The 25297-nt window shown below is 25.9% G+C and overlaps 2 protein-coding genes across 12 annotated transcripts in view; both read left to right on the forward strand.

Moving 5' to 3' along the window:
* The first annotated feature begins 2941 nt into the window (after positions 1-2941).
* LOC127278652 (exostosin-3) lies at positions 2942-10289 on the forward strand. Its single transcript, XM_051300454.1, has 10 exons — positions 2942-3469; positions 3541-3790; positions 3861-4401; positions 4478-5532; positions 7034-7244; positions 8499-8755; positions 9045-9172; positions 9358-9634; positions 9732-9836; positions 9913-10289. Exons 2-10 carry the CDS (start codon positions 3608-3610, stop codon positions 10015-10017), a joined length of 2862 nt encoding a protein of 953 aa, XP_051156411.1. The 5' UTR covers positions 2942-3469; positions 3541-3607; the 3' UTR covers positions 10018-10289.
* Positions 10290-12807: 2518 nt separating this feature from the next.
* LOC127278648 (regulating synaptic membrane exocytosis protein 2) overlaps positions 12808-25297 on the forward strand; it is a 133437-nt gene continuing 120947 nt past the window's right edge. For 4 of the 11 annotated variants that reach the window (XR_007842526.1, XR_007842519.1, XR_007842523.1 and 1 more), the window contains exon 1: positions 12810-15225. Coding sequence is in view for 1 of the 11 variants with exons in the window: in XM_051300448.1 (XP_051156405.1) it covers positions 15116-15225 (110 nt within the window). In the remaining 10 variants the exon portion in view is untranslated. Of the gene's footprint in view, positions 15226-25297 lie in introns of all 11 variants that reach the window. The other 7 variants (XR_007842527.1, XR_007842522.1, XR_007842521.1 and 4 more) reach the window with 4 other exon arrangements.

Consider the following 25297-nt stretch of genomic DNA (forward strand, 5'->3'; position numbering starts at 1 on the left):
AACAATATCTACAATTATCCCTATGGAATTGACGATTCTGAAGAAGAAGAAAAAGAAGAAGAAGATGATGATGAAGATGATGATGATGATGGTGATGATGATTATAATGATGATAAAAATATTTATTGTAGTGAAGAAAATACAGAAGATGATCAAGAAAATAAAAAAAAAAATGGTCAAACCGGCAAACCTACCACTTATGAGTCGGAAAACTCAACAGGCAAAGGAACAGGAATTACAAATGAAGCTCAAGAACAAAGTACTGAAACAAAAGAAACTTATTTATTGAAATTGTTTCACCAATTATCAGTCGTCGAACAAAATATTTTACAACAAACAATAAGCAAGGTTCTTGAAGATTATAATTTTACTCTAAAATCAATTTATAAAATAACTAATTTAAATGAAATTTTTGAAAACTCCTATGTTCAAAAAATGCTAATTAATGCAATTAGAACTGTACTCAAGAAAAAATATGAAGAATATTCAATATCAAGAATAACAGATGAAATTATTCAATCTGCTTTGATGAATTTTGTAATTAACAACGATTTATCAAAAAATAATATTAAAAAATCTCTAATTCCAATAGCAGAAATAAATTTCAAAATAGGACAATGGATTCACAATAATGAAAATTATGACTCTCAAAAAATTCAAGATAATGAAGAAACACAAAATCTACTGAATTTTGAAACGCAAATTATTCCATTAATTCAAAATCATGAATTAGAAAATAAAATATCAATAACAGTAAATTCAAAAGTAAATCCTTTGTATAAACAAAATTCTGTTGAAACTCAAAATGCAAAAACAATTCATAGTGAATCGGATTTGATAAATAATTTGCTTCCCAAGTATTATTCAAGTGAAAGCAAAAATATGGAATATAAAAAGAATAATGGAATATTAGGAATAAACAATCAAAATTTTATAGGTAATTCTCAATTTACTGAATCATCATTACTTCCTTCAAATAAAAATTCACTTCAAAGTTACGAACGAAATATCCAAATGAATGATCAATTTTCTCAAGTTTCGAGGGAAAAATTAAATTCACAATCTAAAAGTAATTTTAATAGTGTATCTAATCGAAATAATGATGGCAATTCTCAAGTTTCTACTTCATTAAAACATCAACAAATTTCCGAGCACAATAAAGATTTAAATCAATCACAAAAAAATGATTTACATGACAAAATACAATATAATGAATTAAGGAGAAATAAAAAACATTCCGATCCTAAGAAGAATTTCAATGAAACATCAGAAAAAAATATTAACAAAAATCCTCATATTATCGGATTATTAATAAATGATCAAAAAACATTTGCAAAAGATAAAAATTTTTCTTTAGCTTACAATGATAATATCGACAAAAATTCTCAATTTCATACATCAATAAGAATAAATAGAAATGACAATTTTCAAAAAACAACTGGAATTGAAAGAATTGGACAAATTGACTCTCATACAATAGATAAAAAGAATAATCATAATTTTTTTATGGAAAGTAATGTAAATGATACAAAAATAATGGAAAATAATTTACAATCATCAAAGGAATTGAACAATTCAATGAAAGTAGAAAGTAGAAAACACTTAAAAACAAATAATTTAAATTATCATCGAAATTCGTATATTCTAGGAAAACTTATTCCGAAAAATAAAAAAAATTCAGAATTTTTATATAAAGGAAATTTACTAAGATTACCTTTAAAATTGACAAAATTAAAAGACGGTTCATTTTTAGTGACTCTTTTAAATAAAATTCGCAACTTCTCACAAAAAATCCATTGTTCACATCATCCTCGAAATCATTCTGGAATCAATAAAAGAGACAATGGTGAGAAAAAAAATTTTATTCCTTAATTATAATAATAATTTAATTTGTTACCAACATTTAATTTTAAATAGGTATATCTTAAATTAATGCAATTACATTCAATGAATTCAATATATGTATTTAATTAATTGCAAAAATAAATTAATAAAATAGTATTAAATTAAAAATTATGTACAATAATTATTAATCATTACAAATTTAATTTTACAGAAGGGAGAATCTTAGAAAAGGATGAATCATGTACAAATAATTTCACTAATCAAGAAATGGACACAATAAAAACAAAAGAATATTTAAGAAGAGAAAATTTCACAAATAACACCACGGAAGATAAAAAAGATGAACATGAACAATACAAACAATATTTAGAAACTCTATTGGAGGTTAATAATATTCCCAAAAAAGAAAGATCAGTTATTATTACTGATGCTTTGGAGAAGAAGATGCTTAATAGTAGGGAGTCTAATTTTGATATAAATAAAAAAAATACAAGTAAAAAAGATGATTTTAAAAATAATTTGATAATTGAAAAAATTACATTAAAATCTAATAAACCAACTAAAAATACAATTAATTATGAAAAAAGTAATACAAGTAATATAAATACAGCGTTTGATATTATAAAAATTATTTTTAATTGGTTACAAGACTTCATATTGACAACTTTAAATGCAAAAAAAAGTTAAAAATTAAAAAAAAAACATTTAAATCATCTACTTTCTCAGTTTTTTCTATTTATATTTATTAACAATCTCATATAATTTAAAAAAAATAATATTCTTTGAAATATTAGTTTAAATTTTTTGTGACAAATTTGCATTTATGCAATAATTAAATTTTTTTTTTTCTACTAGTAACAAATTATTATTATTATTATTATTAATAATTTAATATTAATTAGTAATAATACGTTTTTTTACTGTTTACTTAATTATATATATTTCATATATAAAATTTTCTGCAAATTTAATAATTTTGAATTTTTAAATTTTATCAGCGACGTCAGATGGCGCAAGCTGTTACTTTATTATCTTATGTCGATAAATTCGGTCGGTCAAGTTGTTACTTGTTCCTATAGTTTATTAGACATTTAAATTAACCTTAAAAAGTGAAAAGAAAACAGAAAAGTTGTTTCTCCATGTTTTTATATAAAATATATGTCTGTTATTATTATAAATAATGAATATAGAGTGTTTATTAATAAAAAAAATTAATATTCAAATATTTGTTGAATATTCATTTTATAATGTTCAGAGAGTTTTTGCATCATAATGCTAAATATGCAATTTTGCATAAAAAATGAACAATCATTTTAAAAAAAAAAGAAAAAGAGATTCAGTGTTAAGAATCGGATAAATTGTCGTTTCTGTCGTTTGTCATTATGAAGTAATTTTTCAAAGTATATATGACAAAAATAAAATAATTTATATAGCGAAATGAATTTTTGCTTTACATTTTATTCTATAATATAGCTGTGCTCAATCAGCTGTGTAATCTGCAGTGCTTTGCAATTTCAATGTGAAATTGTATATATATGTATATTATTCGAGATGAGTCAGTTAATATTTCTAGAATTTTGTATTTCTTGGTGACGGAAAAATTTTTGAAACTCTCTAAATGATGGTAAGTGTTTAAATTTTAAAAAAATCTATTCTGATTATTGACGATTGTAAAAGTATTTTCCGAAATTTTAGATTTTTATTTACTAACAAGATGCTGTTCGGAAAAATCGTTAATTATCAATAAAAAAAAAAATGTTTAATGAAAAGTAAGAAAAAATTCATCACAATGACAGGAAGTGGCTACGATAATATTCCTCACTACCATCCAGGTAGTCGAGATTTTTGTCATTGGATAACGCACATTAAATTGACAAAAATTTTAATATTAGTCTCGATTATTCTATTTATCGTTCCATTATTTGCTCATTATTATTTATCAAAGGTAAGATATTTTTTAAAAATAAAGAACAGAAATATTTATTTAATTTTAATTTTCGTTAATTTATTCATAGGTCGAATCAGGTTCGTCAAATTTAAATATTCATCGTACTCGCTCGAAATTGGAGGCTTTTGAAGATTTCACATCGATGAAAGCAATGGATTTAAAAGCAAGAATTGAGGAAATGTTACGAATCAAAGCGTCTGTTAGCAATGAACTACGAGATTTGGAAGCGAAACGTCAAAGGCTACAAACGGAAGTCAGTGGATTTACACAAAGAATTGATGAATTAAAACAGGAAATGCTTCATCAGCAGATGGATCTTGATCGATTGAAAATTAGTGTTGTTCAAGCACAGGCGGCACAACGTGAAGCTGTCGAAAGAAATACACCCGAATTGGCATTACCGAAAAGAATTTTAATCAATGAAATTCCTGTTAATATTGCAAGTACAGATCCAAGAGGCTGTAAAATGTATAACTGTTTCGATCACAGTCGATGTGCATTGACAAGTGGATTTCCCATATATCTCTATGATCCAGATCAATTTTCCGTTGTTAATTCTCGATGGGATGTGGATGGATTTCTCAAGACGACAATTAAACAAACGTTTGGTATGTTTATCAAATTATTAAAACTTGCGATAACAATTTATTTCTATTTTTACTTTCAATTTACTTTACTTTCTAGGTTATAATCCTCATTTAACAACTAATCCTGTTGAAGCTTGTATCTATATAGTTCTTGTTGGCGAAGCTCTATCTGTACAAAAAACAAATCAAAAAATTAGAAATCATCCCATTGATGTGAAAAAACTTCACGCTTTACCTTATTGGGGAGGAGATGGAAGAAATCATATTTTATTGAATCTCGCCCGTCGAGATTTATCCGTTGAAGCTGGCGATATTTTCAAGGGTATTGAAACTGGTCGAGCAATTATTGTGCAATCGACTTTTTATAGAAATCAATTTCGCGATAATTTCGATTTAATTGTTCCACCTATATTGGGACCACCTGGTGGTGATGTTTGGCAGGAATGCGCACAAATGCTACCAGCGCGACGACGTTATTTATTGTCGTTTCAAGGCGAGATGAGATCATTAAAAATGACAACAACTCGTCAAATGGATGATGCCGAAGTTGATTTAGAAAAACTTGCAATTGATGAGAATAATTTAGATAATTTTATTATTCAACATTTAAAAGACATGAGTATGGGAACGACTTTGGATAGATTTTTCATTCAATTTGAATGTATACCAGCGTCGGGCGATGGAAAAATGGTGGAAGCTTTGGATTGGTCATTGTGCGGTACGGATTCATCGAGAAGAGCAATTTTGAAAGAATCAACGTTTGCACTAATATTGGCACCTAGTAATGCAACATTGGTTACTACCTCATCGATACAAGCGAGACTTTATGAAGCATTAAGATCTGGAGCTATACCTGTTATTTTAGGTGGAGATCAAATTTTTCTTAGTTACAAGGAGGTGATATCTTGGCGGAGAGCAGCTATTATTTTACCAAAAGCTAGAGTGACAGAAATGCATTTCTTATTACGCGCAATACCAGATATCGATCTATTGGATATGCGTAGACATGGAAGACTCATATGGGAACGATATTTAGGAACGGCTCAGGGTGCCGTTGATACTATCGTTGCCTCTGTTAGGGATCGACTTGGAATTCCTCCTTTACCCGCTCCCCAAACTGCCAGTCCAAGTGTGTTCAACGAAAGTTTTGTGGTATGTGTTAAAATAAAATTTTTAATTAATTTATTTAACAGTTATCGCAGATTTTTACAAAATTTTCTTAACAAGAAATTAATTTTGCAAAAATTAACCCCTTTTTTTAATAATATTACTTATTTTTTACGAAGTTGCTAAACAGAAAACAATTTACTTACCTGAATTTAAAATTGTTAAAAAAAACTATATTTAAAACAATTAAAATTTCCACTAAGATAATAAAAATAATTGAAATGTTAAGAAAATTTAATTTTTTGATTTTATCTTAAATACTAATAATAAAAAAAGAATAAACTTTTTTATTGTCCACTTATTTATTGTTGAAAAATTGTAGCTATTAATATGTCAATTGTTGATTTCTAACTACAAGATTTTTAAGATGAATTAACATGGTAATTTTGTTTTTTTTTAATTTTAATTTTTGAAAAATTTCTTGTTGAAATTCAAAAATTGAGTTTTTTACTATTACGATAAATAAATATATAATTTAAAGTCTATTAACATCAGGCTAGATTTGTGTTCTATTTTTTAACAAACAAATTTTTTTGAAAGAAATAAAATTTCACCAAGAATTTCTTTTAACACTTTTTCTGCACTCATATAGTGTAATGATTATTTTTTATAGATGAAAGAATAAAAAATTATGCCAGAATATTTATAATTTTAATTAAATACGACAATGAATGTTTTAAACCTCAAAAAGTTTAAAAACTTTTTATTCATTTTTCATTAATAAATTTTTCAAATATCAATTTTAAAAAACCAAAAATTGTGCTCAAAGTTCTTAGAGACTATAGTTTTAAAAGTCAAAAAATTTACAAATTAATTTCTAAATTTTATATTCATGAACCAAAAGTTTTGAACGTTCAAATGAACAAAATATTTTTTCAATCTATAAATTATTAAAAATTATGATATCAATGTAAAATAAAGCAGTAAATTTAATAATTATTAAATTAAATAACTTCTTTTTAGATTTTTAAAACAATATTTTGTAATAAAATAAAAAGCAAATATTTAAAATTTTAAATGTTAGATAATTTTTAAAGTTGGAAGTTCAATTAATCGAAGTGTAAATAATTTTAAAAAGGAATGTTTATAATAGGTGAAATAAATAAACAATTTATACCTACTAAAGTGATAAAAGAAAGGTAAATAACCTGTGATTATACTGAACTTTATTTATCTGAAGCAAAATAAAGTTATTTTTTAAAAAATTCTTTATAATAATAGTTTTGTGTAATTTCAGCTTATAATCTTAAACGTTTATTTTTAATAACATAAAAAAATAAATAATTTATTTTGAATTGAATATTTCAATAGTATTATATTAAGTAATATTAATGATTAAAATAATTAAACTTCATTAATATAAATAATGAATATCTAATATTAGATATTTTTTTAATTAATAATTTTTTGAGATGTTTCAAAAATTTTAATTTTAAATTCTTGAATTTTTTGAAAAAAATTGAAATTTCACTATTCTGCATTGCAGCCTTTAAAATCTGATTCCATAATATCGGAAACAGAAGCTGAAGAGAGTCTCGGTCCTTTAGAACCTCCTTATTCATCACCTTCTTTCAAGAGAAATTACACAATCATGCTCACTCAAGGATATGAAATGTGGAATGACTGGATGGATCCATTTTATCTATATCCTCAGCTTCCGTTCGACACCGTTTTGCCGAGTGATGCAAAATTTTTAGGTAAATTAAAATTTATATCTTGAATTCAAGTTTCTTTTATACTTTTTAAACTCATCTGATTTTTAATTTCAAAAATCAAATTCTTATTTGTTACATCTTTTAATATTTATTTTATAATTATCACTTTGCAACATACTATGATTTTCGCGTTAATATAGTATTTTTTGTTTTTCTATTTTTTGTAGAAATGTTTTTGACATTTTTACGATTCTTTGCGTTTATGAAGCAAAATAATTATACTGCTTTTATAATTAGTTTTCTTTTTTGTGTGAATGAAAAGTTTTATTTAGCGTGATGTCAACAATTTTGTCAAGAAAAACTAAAGAAAAATTGATGAGCTGATAGCAAAAGTGGGATAAAAATATTGCGAACAAAAATGGGTTAGAATATTTTGATTAATTAATCTATTTAGTAAAGACATTAATACTTTTTTGTAGTAATTTTAAGTTTAGAATATTTATTTAAATAATAATGTTAACCCTTTGAGGACCAAATTATTTTTAAAAAAATCACGATTTTTGATTTTTAAACAAGTTTTTCATCGAAACTAATTAAGGGTTTTTGCCTCAAAACCAGAGTTTTAAAAATCAAGGAACTTATGCTTAAGGTAACAAAAAAATGTTCATGTTGCCTGAAAGCAACACTTGTCCTCAAAGGGTTAAAAGAGGGTTTTTGCTTGCAAGGCTTTTATTCCACTTTTGCTATCAACCCCTAAATTATCAATCAGTTTAAAGATTTCAATTAAGTGCTTTTTGAAATTTTTGAATTTATTTTTTTTTAATAATAAAAGAATACGAGTGTTTTTTAAAAAAAATCTCCCCGGTTGAACAAAAATGTGTGTTTTTTTAATCCGAAAAATTGAGTGATTTTGAAGATACTTCATCAATGTGAAAGAAAGCTAAATAGAATTTCTTTTAAAGAAATTTAAAGTATTTTTGAGAAAAGTGTCTTTTGGAAGAATGAAGATTATTATTATTGCTTTCTCAAAGAGGAAGTAGTTTCTAAATTATATTTTTTTTAAGTGTAAGTAATATTTTCAGAAATTTCAGTACTTTTAAAGAAATTTAACTATGAAAATTTTTAAATAAATGTGAAAGCATTTCTTAAAAAAAAAAAAAATATTTCCCAATGACAATAATTAATTATTATTGAAAAAATTAACTATTTTATCAAAATAAATAGGTACAACAAAATTATTTTTTAATTATTTCAATAATTTAATATTTTAGTGTTTTAATTATTTAATAATTGTAGGATCTGAAGTGGGATTTAGACCAATTGGTAAAGGAGCTGGAGGAGCAGGTAAAGAATTTTGCGAGTCTCTTGGAGGAAATCATCCGAGAGAACAATTTACGATAGTAATGTTAACTTATGAGAGAGAACAGGTTTTAATTAGTTCTCTCGCTCGACTTTACGGTTTACCTTATTTAAATAAGGTACTTGTAGTCTGGAATAGTCCGAAACCACCAATGGAGGATCTTCGATGGCCTAATATTGGAGTGCCAATTCATGTAAGAAATATTTTTCACGAATTTTTAGTTAAAAAATTAAATATTCTGTAAATTATATTTTTTAATTTTAAAGTAATTTTGAGATAAAAATTTCCACTTCAGTTTTCTTATAGATTCTCAAACTTTCTCAAATTTCGTTATGAAAATGATTATTTTAAAAAATTAATATTATTAATTTTATTATGAAATAATATTTTTCGTATGCTTATATTTTATTTATCATTTCTAAGCGCGATTTTTAATTGAATAAAATTGTAATTGTTAATTAATTAAAATTGTTTTTTCGCAGGTTATAAAAGTTCCGAGAAATAGTTTAAATAATCGATTTTTACCATTTGATGCAATTGAAACAGAAGCTGTTTTGTCTATTGATGATGATGCTCATTTGAGACATGACGAAATAATGTTTGCCTTCAGGTCAGTGTTTGCCTTATTTCTAAAACTGCTTTACATTGCAATTTATTTAAATTTAATGTTCTAATTAATTTGAAAATTAATGTTTCAAGTAAATTTATTTAAGTATATGTTTCAATTAAATCTTTAAATAGATTTAAAAAAATTTTTTTAATTTCGCATGACGAAAAAATTTTTTTTTCCATCAGAGTTTGGAGAGAACATCGTGATCGTGTGGTAGGTTTTCCTGGACGTTTTCATGCATGGGATCAAAATTACAACAATGCATGGAATTATAATTCCAATTATTCCTGTGAATTGTCAATGGTTTTGACAGGAGCTGCATTTATCCATAAACATTATACATATTTATATACTCATTGGTTGCCACAAGCAATAAGAGACAAAGTTGACGAATATATGAATTGCGAAGATATTGCAATGAACTTTTTAATATCACATATCACAAGGAAACCACCCGTTAAGGTTGAAATTTTAATTAAATTAATTTAAATAATCATTTAAAAAATATTTGTATAAGTAACGTGTTTAAAAATTAACTCAAACAATTTTTGGAGATTAGGTCACTTCACGATGGACTTTTCGATGTCCAGGATGTCCAGTTTCCCTATCAGAAGATGATACGCATTTTCAAGAGAGACACAAGTGTATCAATTTCTTTTCTCAGGTAATGTATTTCAAAATTAATTTTTGTCTTTTTTATTTTTTTATAATATTTTAATGTAATATTATAATTCTTTTAGGTCTTTGGATACATGCCACTGTTAAATACTCAATATCGAGCAGATTCCATTCTCTTTAAAACGAGAATACCACATGATAAACAGAAATGTTTTAAATTTATATAAAGTGCCATATTGCATATATATGACATGCCATATTCCAAACTTTAGACTGATCCTTTTGATATAAATTGTAAAGTGAGTACAGAATGATTTTTTTATTATCATAGGAATTTCGAATTGAATATTTGAAAAAATGTATATTGATAATATGTATATATAAATATTTAATTGTTAAATCATTTTTGTTTTTGTAAAGTTTTCAATATTTGAACACAAAGTCATATAATAATCTATGGTATACATAATAGAATTATTTATTATAATTTTTTACAACATTTTAATTCAATTTATTTTTAACTTAATGACAAAATCTTTATAAGTTTTAATATAATAATAACAAATTAATTTTTATTATTGAATAAGTTTAGCAATAATACAATTAGTTTTTTTTTTGTTATGAGAATTCCAATTAATCAAAGAATAACATTTTCTTATTATTTGAAGGATATTTACTAATAAATTTATTATTTTATTTTCATCAAATCTCCATTTTTAAAACATTCGAGGTGAATTTATTTGTATATATTTCTCTAATATTGAATTAACAATTAAGAAACTTAAAAAATACAATCGTTTGAACAAAGAACATATCTAAAATAAAATTTTTAGATGCAAAAGTTTTACGTTTAAAATCTATTCACTCAATATTAATAGTGAATTATTACGAGTTTAAGATCATTCTCAAAAACAAATAAATTTTTTCTAATAATGAATATAGATGACTTTCATGCAGATGAGTAATAAATTTAATGTTTACTTTTTTTTCTGTAAATATATTAATGTTTATTTTTTTATAGAAGTAAAGTTGTTTACAGTATTTGTACAGTGCAGTTTATTAATATTTTTTTTATAGAATTTAATGAACAAATTTGATTGTAAAAATTTTCTGAAATATGTACTCTTATAAAAAATAATCGATTAAATTAGCTAAGCGTTTAAATTGAAAAATCAATATTCTGTCAATCGATTATCTGCGCTGTATCAGAATGACTAATATTTAATTGAATATGTATATTATTAAAATGAATTTTTTTTAAAGTGGAAAATTGAAGATTGAAAACTTTGATCCATTTTCATGATAGTCAGTATAACAAAATTAATTATTGCATTTTTGTAATTGAAAAGTCTAACACAAATTACATTTAAGCGTAATTTAATATTTCAAATGATTCAGTTATAATTTTAAAAAAATCACTAATGTTGAAAAAAAACTATTTGTTTCCTTTAAAACGAATTTTTTAAATTGAAGTAAACATAGAAAGTTAAAATAATAATCAATGACTAATGAGTCATTTAATATTTTAAATTTCTAGTTTTATTATATTTCTGTTTGAGTATGTATTTTTCATCATACTTTTTTCTGTGAGAATCGCTAAAATAAAAATTGGAAATTTTGAGGATTGATCGTTGACCGAGGCCACATTTCATGAAAAAGGGATTAGAAAATATTAATTTTTTTTTCTTTATAAAAAATTATCTTTTTTCCACACCAAAAGATAATTTTCATTGAACTAATAATAATTCTATATATTTAGGACCTATATTAAACATTAAAATTGTAGACACATTTATTAAAATTCTAATTATTTATTTAGAATTTAATGATAATTTCCTGAAATATTCAATGTAAATATTTTTCTACGAGGAAGCAAATAGATTAAAAAAAACTAAATCAATATGAACAAGTTAATTAATCTTTTTTTATAAGTCACGATCAGTCACGCAATAAACTTATAATATTTACTACCAAATTTTTTTTTTTTTTTTAAGAATTTGTATATAAATTAGTATGTGTAAAAATAGAAAACATTGTAAAGAATATAAATAAATGTAATGTTAAATTAATTAATTTAGAAAAGAAATAATAAAAATTTTATTACAATTTATTATCAGTTTTCTTTTTGTAATTCGTACATATATTAAAATTTTAACAATTCTCATCTCATATGAGAAAAAGTATTCTAATATTATATAAAATACATTAATTTTTAATATTTAAAAAAAACGCGCTCTTTTTTTTGCATAATTGTACGTAACTCGCGGTATTCACGTAATCTACGTAAAAACTTGTTTATTCCATGCGAATTTGAAATTTTTTCAACTCCTGAAAAACTCAAATTTTCAGCAGAAATTTGAATTGCACTCTTTTTAAAATTATAATTTGCATTAACAGCATAACATTGTTAAGGGATTAAAAATAAAACAAAACAAAAAAAATCTAACCATCAAAAAAGTCGCGTAAAATTTAAGCTATAAAATTTTCTATCCTATTCATCTATGTTCTCTGGCGTATTATCAGAGTTTGCGCATTGTATAGTTTTCACGTGCTTGTCAATGTCCTGATATCAATGTTGTGGAAGGGGTGAGAGGGGGTGGATCAATACGAGTTTTCCCATGACGTAAACGTATCCTGCTGTCCCTATTGGCTCCAATTTACACCGCATCCCATTATTTATTAAGCCTGCATGAATGAACGACCAACAAACTTAATTTTTTTTTGTTCCTCAAGAAATTTTAGCTTGCGAAAATCTTATATAATATACTCATTAAATAATTTCAATTGTAGAAGTTAAAAATAATTAAAAAAAAAAAAAAAAAAAAATTCATAGATGCAATATTAAAATTTCTATCCAAGCGTCTCCTATATTCTTTTTGATAAAGATTTCCCATGCACATTGCTTTTATTTCAGAAATAAAACGTGTAAATCATAATCAAATCTAATTTTTGTCTTATTTTGTTTTCATTAATTTTATGAGTCTAAATTAATTATAAAAAAAAAAAAATTATCTTTGCCCTTTTTTTTTTTGGTCAAAATAATTTAATAAGTAATGATGATGTGTCTTAAAGAAATTGTTACTTCGCGGGTTATAAGTGAAACGCCCTGAAACCGTCCCTGTTTTCACGACCCCCCCCCCCTCCTTCCCCACAGCAACCCGCTAAGAGTTGGAGTGTCAGTGCATATCTGGGTGGACTTGGTGTGTCCGTTTGCGCAACCTCAGCCGCACACAAGTAACATGGTGGCCCCGGTAAAGGCCTCCCGGTGTCGGTGGTCATGTGAACGATTATAATTCACTGGCTAAAAATTATTATAAAAATCATTTTTTTATTCTCAAATATTTGTTGAATCCATTAATGTAAAATTTTCCCTTAGTACATATAAAATTGTTTTTTTCCATCTCTGCCTCCCTCCAAGTCGACAAAAAGAGCAAGATAGAAAGAAAGAGAGAGAGAGAAATCCGAAAAGAGAAGGGGAAGTAAGACGAGTATATCGGGGAAGCTCTCTCTGTATCGAAATTGGGGGAAGCAAAAGAGGGACAGAGCGATTTGGTATGCGAGTGAATGGAATGGTGAAAACAGTGCAGTTACGGGGTTAACGTAGTGATATAAGGATAAAAAACGATAAGAACTCGTTAAAAAAATTTTTCAACAAAAAAAAAAAAAGAAACAAAAATAAGAAAAACTGTGCATTTTAAGTGATTCCACGAGTTAGTGTTATAAAGAATTGTATGAGATAGGAAAAAAAGAATTCGCAACAATGGGTGTGGAGTTGAACATCTAGATATATATATATATATATATACATACTCTGCCTCTGTGTTTCGTCAAGGATAAAAAAAAGAGAGAAAATACACTATAATATACTATTAACCAAATGACGACATCATCATCATCAGAAGGTTAAGAAAGTCTTGACCCTTGACTTTTTCCGCGCACGATTATACCACAAAAAAAAGGGGAATCATACCTACTTTTTTTTGTTGGCTCATATATAAAAGAAAAAAATCCCCTTTTACGGATAATAAGTGAACAATTCTTTTTTTAACAAGAAGAAGTTAACCCGCAAGATTCAGTCGTGCAATCAAAGGTTAGTCCAATTTCTGTGCTTATAAAAAAATCGAATGACCTATTGCCTTATAGAAAGTCTCAAAATAATTGCAAAAACCAATGTTCTTTCTCCATTTCTTCATATATATGTACATATATGAAATATAATAAATTTTTTCGATAATTTTTTTCTTTTTCTAAAAACACAGAAAAACAAACAAAAAAAATAAAATAATAATAATAATAATAATATGAGTCAATTTTCGATAGAGCTCCAAATGAGAAATGAGAAGATCCCAAAAGGGGGTGGACACACTGCTCTTTTGCCTACTCACCAATGATAAATATATATAGTTATTATAATTGTGGATGTATAAAAAGGTAGTTAGGCAAGCAAATTAAGAAATAATTATCATAAATAAAGAAATAAAAAATAGAAGTGGAAGGAGAAAATAGAGAAAAAAAGAAACAAGGGAATAATTTGAAGAACCCGCTGTTAGACGATAAAAAGAAGAGAGAATGCGAAAACATCACTACACCCTGTGATCATGACTTGTTATATGGATGTGGCGAGTGGTGGTCAAACAACGAAGAGAGCCTCTCACGAAAATTGTGAGGTCACGAAAAAAGTGTCGCGTATCGGTTCGACAATTGCGGGTTATTATTTAAATGTGAATTTTATTAATCAAAGTTTGACAAAGAAGAAAATTGAAGCGCATTGTCAAACGATAGTGCCATGCGTGGTGATTAAAATCATCATAATTGGTGACAATTTTTTAAAAAAACGTATTATTAAACGTTCAAGAAGAAATATATCATCGCGCGTTATTTCAATATTTCGTGCGAATAAAACATCGTCGTTGTCATTGACACGACCTAACCTCATCAATAGTTCATTGGCGCATTCAAATAAGCAACCCTGTCGCGGTGTGCGTTTACTTGGTGGCGGATGACTCGCCCGGGACAAAATGTTGTAGTGTTAGACGTTGCACTAGTGGAGTTAGCACGAGTTCATCATCGAGATAAAGCAGGAACAATTTATAACAGAAGAAATCGTAATTGTTATTGTTGTTGTTGTTCTTCTTCTTCTTCTTCTTCTTCTTGTTCTTCTTGTTCTTCTTGTTTTTGTAGTTTTGGAAACGTAGACGCGACAGTGATTAATCATCATCATCGACGTGGTCATCGTTGGCAATTGTGGTGTGCCGGTCTTTTACACGGCGGACAACCGGAAGCATCCGGTTATCAACTTACTCGGCTATCAAGGCCGAGACAGTGATGGCGGACCTTCCAGATTTATCTTATCTCAATCCCGAGGAAAGGCGCATCATTGAGGATGTCATCATGCGGCAAAAGCAAGAGGAAGAGCACCAAAATGAGATTATGAGGTCAGTATAGAGCTTTTGTTTTTCTCATTCAAAATTTTATATCAATTTTTTTTTTTTACTTTTAAATGAGCCAAAAGTTCTTAACTTTCAAATGAACGAAATATTTTTTTCAATCTATAAATTATTAAAAATTATAATGACAATGTAAAATAAAACAATAAATTAAATAACTTCTTTTTAGATAATTTAAACAAATATTTTTTAATAAAATTAGTAGTTAAAGAAATTGCAAAAAAAATTTCGTTCATTTGAATGTTCAAAACTTTTGTCTCATAGTTTTAAAAATATATTCAATTAAAAAAATTTTGTTTCGTGTTATTTATAGAATATAGTTTCTATTTATAGTTCTAAAATATTAGCATAAAGTGGAAAATTATTCAATAAAGTAACTTTACATTATATATGATTGTAGGGTCACGTGATCGTCACAATATATTAATTTGTCCATCACTTTTCTCTGAATGGATTGAGTTGAAGTTTTATTGCAGAAGTTTAAAAAATATTGACGAAGCTAAAGTACGCAACGTTTATGATAAACGATTTTCAAAGAAATTAATTTTTTAAAATGAAAAATTCTATAATTTTTTGCCTAAAAAATATTTCTTGTTTAGTTTTCATTAATGAACAAATTATAAAAAAAAAATATTTTTTAGGCAAAAAATAATAGAATTTTCCATTTTAAAAAATTATTTCTTTAAAAATCATTTATCATAAACGTTGTGTACTTCAGCTTCGTAAATATTGACTGTTATGAGCGAAAATTGCAATATTTGTTGAATTAATTATTATAAAATACTTGTACTCTCTAAAATTGAATTAATTAAAAATAATTAATAAAAAAAAAATTATTCACTGATTCTACTAATTAATATTAGTTTAAAATTACTAGTTAAATTTACTTTTAGGTTATGTCAAAATAACTAAAATTTCAGGTTACTAATTTCTAATTCAATTAGTTTTGACTATTTTTTTAGATTAATTTTTCCACTAAAATTAGTAACTTTTTTTTTACTAATTGCGGAAGCAATAAGTCAATCTAGAATTTACCAAAAAATTAATTAGTTATTTTTAACTAATTCAGATTTAGCGAGTAAATTGTCGTGACGTTAATGTTAGGATTTTCTAATGATTTTCAAATATTTTATTAATAATAATAATTAATTCAACAAATATTGCAAATTTTTCACATAACATGAGCCAAAAGTTCTGAACGTTTAAATGAATAAAATATTTTTTTCAATCTATAAATATTATTAAAAATTATAATGTCAATGTAAAATAAAACAGTAAATTAAACAATTATTAAATTAAATAACTTCTTTTTAGATATTTAAAACAATATTTTGTAATAAAATTCGTACTTAAAGAAGTTGCAAAAAAAATTTCGTTCATTTGAACGTTCAACATTTTTGGCTCATATCACATATAACAGATGTTTTTAATCATATATTTTCAACTTCTCCAATAAAATATCAGATCAATAAATTCAGTATTTTACGAGAAAATTGCGGTCGATAAATACGTGTCAAAAATTAAATTTTGAAAAATGTGACAAAAACATTCTCTGAAAGACTAAAAATCTAAAGATATTTAGTAAAATTTAATTGAATTATACGTAATATATAGTGTAACAAAAGGAAATGTTAATAGAGACAGTTGATTGAACGGATTTCATGATGCATAATTGGTAATTATTGTTTGAAAAATGTCTGGATTCAACAGGTCTGTTTTCATTTAATGATTTAATGTAATAATCACTTGTTTATTTGTTCGTATAATTGTTGTGTTACATCGGTGAAGTTTACAACGTTTATGATGGTCGTTTAAAAACAAAAAATATTATTAATATAGTTTAAATAAAACTTATTTAAATGATATAATTTGATCATTTCACGAGCAGATTAATTCATTTTATCAATTAATTTATTTTAAGCAGATTTAATTAGGCATTTTTATTTAGTAAGTCAATACTTAAAATTACATAATATACGTTTTAGGGTTATGCGTGATTTAAAATAAATCTACTTAGAAAGTAGAAAACAAATCTATTCAGAAAATTGTCTACTAAAATAAAGTAAAAATTCGTGTGTATTGTTATGACTGTGAGTTTATATGAAACGTAACTGTTCTAATTCTTGAATATCTTACGCTGCTTCTCCTTGTCGGCTGACGATAAACGCACTTTACTACTTAAATCTCTCATACTCGATAAAGAGAAATAGAAACGTTATTATACATTGCGTGCTCTCTAAATTTAAATTAGTTAAAAATAACTAATTTCATAGCAAATAGTAATTTTTTAGAATGAAAAATTCTATAATTTTTTGCATGAAAAATATTTCTTGTAATTTTTATTAATTAAAAAATTTAAAAAAAATATTTTTTAAGGAAAACTATTATCAAATAAATATTTACTTGAACCAAATAATTTTTATTTGAATTAAATAAATTATATTTAAACTAATAATTTCTGCATTTGATACAAATACCATTTTTGACTCAAATAATAATTATTTGATAAAAATAAATATTATTTTATATTTGTCAAGTAAACGATTATTTGAATGAAATAAATTTTTTTTTTCAGTGTAAAGAATTCAAGATTTTAAATTAATTATAAAATAATTTTTGATTCTCTATTACTGTATTATTATAATATTAGATTATTATTTTATTGATTTTGGTTGATTTAGAACAAACTTTAATTATTCATAACGAACCAATATTATAGTTATATTGGAACTAAAATCAATATTTATTAAAATTAATTGTTGATGAAAATAATATTAATATAATTATTTGACGTCGTTATTTCGGTTACAGAACTGTTAATAAATAAATATTTAGTGGAACTAATTAACTTTTATTTGAATCAAAAAAATTATATTTGGATTGAAAATTTCTGTAGTTGATATAAATATAATTTAATTGCCTAAAACAATAATTATATTTGACGCAAATAATATTTATTTGATAATAGTAATTGAATATTTAAATCCAAATTTTACTTTTTAGTGTTATTATGTTTTATAAAATTTATGATTTATTTAATAACTTGCATTCAATTCATTTTAAAACTGAAAAATTCAAATCAAGCAATAAAATATAAGTTTGATTGCTTCGTTATATTAGAGCCAATAGTATATAAAATTGTAATAAAAAAAGAATAAGCAATCATGACTTATTTGTAAAAGTTATTTAGTTGATTGATAGATGGCATCTACGTCTCCTTGTACCTATATTTTCTCGCATCTGAACATGTAAATCGAGCCTTGGCCGATTTATCTCTCCTTGGTTTATTTACGGTTAAATGCAAATCAGAAGGTATTGAATATAAATTTATAAAATCAATGTGATTTTTACAATTTAAAAAACGACAGATTTTAAAAACACGATTTAATAGAAATCTATAATTAAAAATTCAATATGTGATAAAAAAAGTCATATCTTCTTATTTTCATTCTTTGCATATTTTTTTCCAAAGTAAATATTCTATTCCATGAAAGTTTTTTTTATTGGAAAATAATTTCTTCTTTTTTACAAACAAAAGAACATTAATAAAAAATAAGTTTTTCCATGTTAGATTAGATATTTTTGATTGATACCATGTATTAAATTATCTATTAAAATGTCGATTGTATTTAAATTAACTAAATAATAATTAAATTGATTTAAAAATAATTAAATATGAAAAGAAAAATTTTCTCACAGCTGCTTTAAGACAACAGTCTTTAATTTTAACTGAATTAAAAAGTTATTCTTTTCCTTTATTTGCATTTCTCATCTGTCCAAAAAATAATTTCAAATTAAAGTAATTGTATTTCTATATAATCATTGCAGTTTTTTCAATATATAGGCAATTTTCACCGTATGAATAAATTTAATCCTCCGAGAGGTTAAAGGCAGTAGAATATATATTCTGCGTCTGCGCAGAATATACGTATACTAACTAACTTTTGCCATAGTAACTTGTGCCATAGTAAGTAACTTTAGCCATAGTAACTATTGCCATAGTAACTAACTTTGGTCATAGGAATTTATGCCATAGTAACTTTTGTCATAGTAAGTAACTTTAGCCATAGTAACTATTGCCATAGTAACTAACTTTGGTCATAGGAATTTTTGCCATAGTAACTAACTTTTCCCATAGTAACTTGTGCCATAGTAACTTTTGCCATAGTAAGTAACTTTAGCCATAGTAACTATTGCCATAGTAACTGCTACCACAGTAACTTATGACATAGTAACTGTAGCCATAGTAACTAACTTTAGTCATAGTAACTATATACGTATACAGTTGTATACAGCTTCTGCGTAGACGCAGAATATATCTACTGCCTTTAACCTCTCGGAGGATTAACCACTTGAGCGTCATGGCGTTCCAACTGGCGTCGTGCGTGGCAGTGACAGAAGCGTCAAAAATGCATAAATGGCGTTCCTACTTGAATTCAATTTGTAAAGTCTGTAGACATAATTAACTAACTATAACTTACTTTTTATATTTTTTGAGATTAAGCAAGACGTATGTGACACGAAAAAATTATTTTTTTAAACATTCAAACAGTTTTTTCGAAATTTAAAGTCGACAATTTTTGGTACTTTTTTGCGAATGGCGTTCTAACATTTACTCAATAAAATTATATTTCTGCTTCCAAAAACTGTGCAAAACACCCAAATCTTGTTACTCGGGGATTTTCGGGATCGCTGAACATGAATTTGATGCCAAATTGACAATTTGACAGTTGACAGCTGTCAATTCGACTGTCAACTTCTATAAACAAGTAGGGTGTCCTTTATGTTCATTTCATGAACATTTTGCTTCCTCATTATATGATGCAAAAAATTTGCTTCCTCATGGAGGAAGCATTAACACTGAAATTAATATACATAAAAAATTATGTTTGTTTAAATTCGTTTTAATGCAAGGAATACAATTATTTTATATTTGAACATGAATTTAAATAAACACAAAATTTCTTTGTTAAAATGTAAATTTTTTATTTTTTAACTTTCATTAATTGTTTTAATTTAACGCAAATGTATACTTTATACATACCAGTCGATTCGTTTCAATGCAAGGAATACAATTATTTTATGTTTAAACTTGAATTTAAATAAAAACACAATTTTTTAGCTAAGACGTAAATTTTTTATTTCTTAAATTTCATTAATTTTTTTAATTTTATTCAAATGTATACTTTCTATATACTAATTGATTTGTTTCAATCCAAGGAATAAAATTATTTCATATATAAACTTGAATTTAATCAAACACATCATTTTTTAGCTAAAATGAGAATTTTTGATTTTTTAACTTTCATTAATTCTTTAATTTTCAATCAAATCTATACTTTATATATATCAATCGATTCATCTTGACATAAAGAAGACGATTATATTATATATTACCTTAAATTTTTCGATTTAAAAATTTTTTCAATTAAAAAAAAAATTTTGGAAAAAAGACGATAAAATTTTTTTTTTTGGGTATTTTTAAAAATCCTCTCGTCATTTTTGAGAGATTAATGTGTTAAATAAGCCTACCAAATTTTACCCAAATCCATTAAAACCTGTTAAAGATATCGTGTTCACAAAAACTATCCACACACACATACACACACACACACACACACACACATACACACACACATACATACATCCGGACAATTGATCAGGATCTCATATAACATGTTTCTATATAGAGGAAAATTCGTTTTCACCATTTTTAAAAATTTTATAAACGAAAGAACTACATAGCTTCCTCCACGAGGAAGCAAAAAACAATTATTTTTTATGAAAATAACTATATAAGGGTTTTCGGGGTCGCTGATTTCGAATATGAGATCAAATTGACAATTTGACAGTTGACAGCTGTCAATTAAACTGTCAACTTCTATAAAAGACAATTATTTTTTATGAAAATAACTGTATTAGGGTTTTTGGGGTCACTGATTACAAATATGAGATCAAATTGACAATTTGACAGTTGACAGCTGTCAATTCAACTGTCAACTTCTATAAAAGAGAATTATTTTTTATGAAAATAACTGTATAAAGGTTTCTGGGGTCGCTGATTACGAATATGAGATCAAATTGACAATTCGACAGCTGTCAAATCAACTGTCAAATTTATAAAAAGTGATTAATTTTAATGAAAATAATAGTATAAGGGTTTTCGAGGTCGCTGAATACGAATATGTGGTCAAATTGAAAATTTGATAATTGACAGCTGTCAATTTAACTGTCAACTGTCAAATTGTCAATTTGATCTGATATTCGTAATCAGCGACCCCAAAAACCTTTATACAGTTATTTTCATAATAAATAATTGTCTTTTATAGAAGTTGACAGTTGAATTGACAGCTGTCAACTGTCGAATTGTCAATTTGATCTCATATTCGTAATCAGTGACCCCAAAAACCCTTATACAGTTATTTTCATAAAAAATAATTGTCTTTTATAGAAGTTGACAGTTTAATTGACAGCTGTCAACTGTCAAATTGCCAATTTGATCTCATATTTGTAATCAGCGACCCCGAAAACCCTTATATAGTTATTTTCATAAAAAATAATTGTTTTTTATAGAAGTTGACAGTTGAATTGACAGCTGTCAACTGTCAAATTGTCAATTTGGCATCAAATTCATGTTCAGCGATCCCGAAAATCCCCGAGTAACAGGATTTGGGTGTTTTGCACAGTTTTTGGAAGCAGAAATATAATTTTATTGAGTAAATGTTAGAACCACAGAAAATTAAAAGGTATTAAAATAAGCTGCAACGCTTCTTATTTTAATCCATTTTTACTTATTTTAATACCAAAATGGATTAAAATAAGAAAAATTTGATTAAAATAAGAAGCGTTGCAGCTTATTTTAATACCTTTTAGTTTTCTGTGACGCCATTCGCAAAAAAGTACCAAAAATTGTCGACTTTAAATTTCGAAAAAACTGTTTGAATGTTTAAAAAAATAATTTTTTCGTGTCACATACGTCTTGCTTAATCTCAAAAAATATAAAAAGTAAGTTATAGTTAGTTAATTATGTCTACAGACTTTACAAATTGAATTCAAGTAGGAACGCCATTTATGCATTTTTGACGCTTCTGTCACTGCCACGCACGACGCCAGTTGGAACGCCATGACGCTCAAGTGGTTAAATTTATCCACACGGTGAAAACGGCCTTATAGGGGCTTTATAGTAATTTTCGTTTATTTAGGGTATATCAATAAAAAACATAATATACATTTAAATTGATTCATTTAAACAAAAGTATACAATATGGTTATAAATTAACAAAAATATTTGTTCAACTGGTATTAATTAATAAATTTATTTGATCTATTCTCAATAACGAAAATTGCTTATTTTAAATAATTTTTTTTTCCAAAAATGGCACAGTGGGATCAATAATTTATCAAGTAAGAAAAAATGTTCTTTTCTCAAAGTGGTTGGTTTTTATAGAAAAATATTAATATTCAGAGTGTAAAACTTGAATAGATGTTGAATTTAGGACGTACATGTGTAAGGTGTGGTGATTTTCTTCTCCTTGAAGCATGCTTTCCACGTCGATGAGAAAATGGAACGCCGTGATAGAGGTGCTCAATCACCTAGTATGATGAAAAAAGAAAACGGAGAAAAAAAACTGTAAGAGAAGCTTTACCGTTCATATATATATATATATATATATATATATATATATAGAGAGAGAGAGAGAGATGCGAAAAGATGTGATACGGATTACTTTTCGTGTGAGTGCATTTATATAAGGGTGTCCAAAAAAAAAAAAAAAAAAAAAATTCTATGGCAAAAGGCAAGAAACCCCTGAATTCTGTTTCTATAACTTGTCAAAATTGTGTATGAGTTATATATGAAAGTACTATGCGGCCACTCATATAGTATTTCAAGTGAAATATATATTGTTTCTATGATGCAAGCTAAGTTTATGGGATCGATGAGAGGCTTTTTAAAAAAACTGTCGTCATCCGTAAATATATATGAGTCTATCTCAACGAGATCTAAGATAGGAGATGGTGGATCTAAATCCTTTCCAATAGAGCCTCCGCACTGAAAAGCCCTTTGTACCTTTTTTCTTATCTACTTCTGAACGATTTTTCCTCTTTACCAAGAAAAATCTACTTTGTTGAGTCAAACCTACTTTTTCTTATTCTTTTTTTTCTTTTGCTTCTCCATTTCCTTTTTCTTCTTCTTATATTTAATCAACTGATTTATACGGGACTAAATGAAATTTTATTTTTTTTATTGTCATATATATATATATATATATATGATGTACTCCACGCCAAATCAGACACCATTTTGCATTTGCATCTATGATTTTTTTAAACTTTTATTTCTTTTAGTGCTAATTGACCTAATAAACAAATAAAAACTTAAAAATTGGATAATTGATATATCTACGTTTAAAAATACACATTTTGAAAAAAACTTTTAAAATTGATGTATTTTTAAGGAATTTATAAGCATGTAAAAATAAGAAATCATTAAAATTCTGAAATTTTGAAAAATTCATATCTCGTAAGCGGTTTGCTAAATTTAAAAAAAAATCATGAATGCTAATCTCAATTAGTACCTCTTGAAATTCATTCATTGAACTAATCTGCCATACAAAACTAAAATATTGTAACATGTTTTTTTACTTAGGTTATATGTTGTCCATATTATGTTTCTTCTTTTAAAAAAACATAGTGATTAAAATTATGGAATATTTGATTTCACACTAATTTAAAAGTATCAAATTGATACAAATTTTTATATCAATTTGATATTTTTGGTATTAATTTGATATTTTTAAATTAGTGTGATTGAATTTGATAGAAATCATTATTACATGGATAAAATTTTTCATAATCTTAATCTTTATATTTTTTTTAAAACAAGAAACGTAATGGACAATATAACCTAAATATAAAAACAAGTTACGGTATTTCAGTTTTGCACGGCAGTAATGGTCTTGTATTTATTTTCATTTTTTCTCAGTAGTGAGAGTAAGTTTTTAGTCAGACATATTGTTGAAATACTTGATGCTTTAGATCAGAAATAAAAGTGAATTTTATAGTTATGTAAAATTGTGTTTGAATCCATATAGTATAGTACCTATCAGTGATAAAAGTAATTTTTAGTCAGACAGAACTGTTAAAACTTAAAAATCTAGTGTCAGTAGTGTGGCGCATGAATATTTCCCATAAATTAAATTAGTTTGAATTTTTATTTAGAAGAATTCTATTATAGATATACATATAACATTCTTTAAGTCAAATTTAATTTTTTAAATATCATTTAAATGTATTTCTTATGTAGAATTTGATGTGTCTGATGTTCTGAACATTTAAATAACCCTCGGAGCACACCGTGGGGTCTGCGAGACCCTAAAACACATTTTTTTAGTTTTTTGTTTTAAAACGATTTTTTTCAGTATATTTTTTGACACTTAAAAATTTTTAATGAGACATTTATAGAGTATGGGGACACTTAAAACTCTTACAATTTTACTGGCAGTAGTAAATAGTCCGTTATAACTGGGCATTTCTACATAGAAAAAACTTAATCTCATTTTTGTTGCAACTCAAAATAAGTCAATGCTAAACGACATAGAAAGTGGTGCAACCAACCTGGCTCATTTTTGTTGCTTACGCTACTCATATTGAGACCAGGTTTTTTCTGTGTATTGAAATTAAACTAAAACGTGTTTTAGAATTAATAGTAAAATTAATTTTTAGTCAGACATATAATTGTATGTATGATATAAAATATTTTATTTAAAAAGTATAAAATTGGAAATTTTTATTATATTGAAAACTTTGTTTTTCATAAAATTTAGAATTTGCTTGGAATTTGACAACAAAAAGAGTAATGTTACTGCCTTGAAATTGAAAAGAGTGATATACATCTACCTATATTACAAAAAGATATCGCCGCCAACGCCGCCGCTGTTCCAAGACTCTGAATATAGCCGCAAGTCAAGAGAAGGGGGGTAGAAGAAAAGGGAGGGGGGGGCTTACGGCTATATATATATATATATATATATACTAGGGGGCTACGCCCAACCCCCATCCC

Source organism: Leptopilina boulardi, unplaced genomic scaffold (genome assembly GCF_019393585.1).
Source record: "Leptopilina boulardi isolate dan_hultmark-lab unplaced genomic scaffold, ZJU_Lbou_2.1 LbouV2_210, whole genome shotgun sequence".
Classification (NCBI taxonomy): Eukaryota; Metazoa; Arthropoda; class Insecta; order Hymenoptera; family Figitidae; genus Leptopilina; species Leptopilina boulardi.

Bases quoted from the DNA above. Each gene is read 5' to 3' on its own strand.
- LOC127278652 (XM_051300454.1), top strand. From the start codon at position 3,608: ATGAAAAGTAAGAAAAAATTCATCACAATGACAGGAAGTGGCTACGAT. The intron at 3,791-3,860 runs GTAAGATATTTT...ATTTATTCATAG, and splicing joins CTCATTATTATTTATCAAAG to GTCGAATCAGGTTCGTCAAA. The intron at 8,756-9,044 runs GTAAGAAATATT...GTTTTTTCGCAG, and splicing joins ATATTGGAGTGCCAATTCAT to GTTATAAAAGTTCCGAGAAA.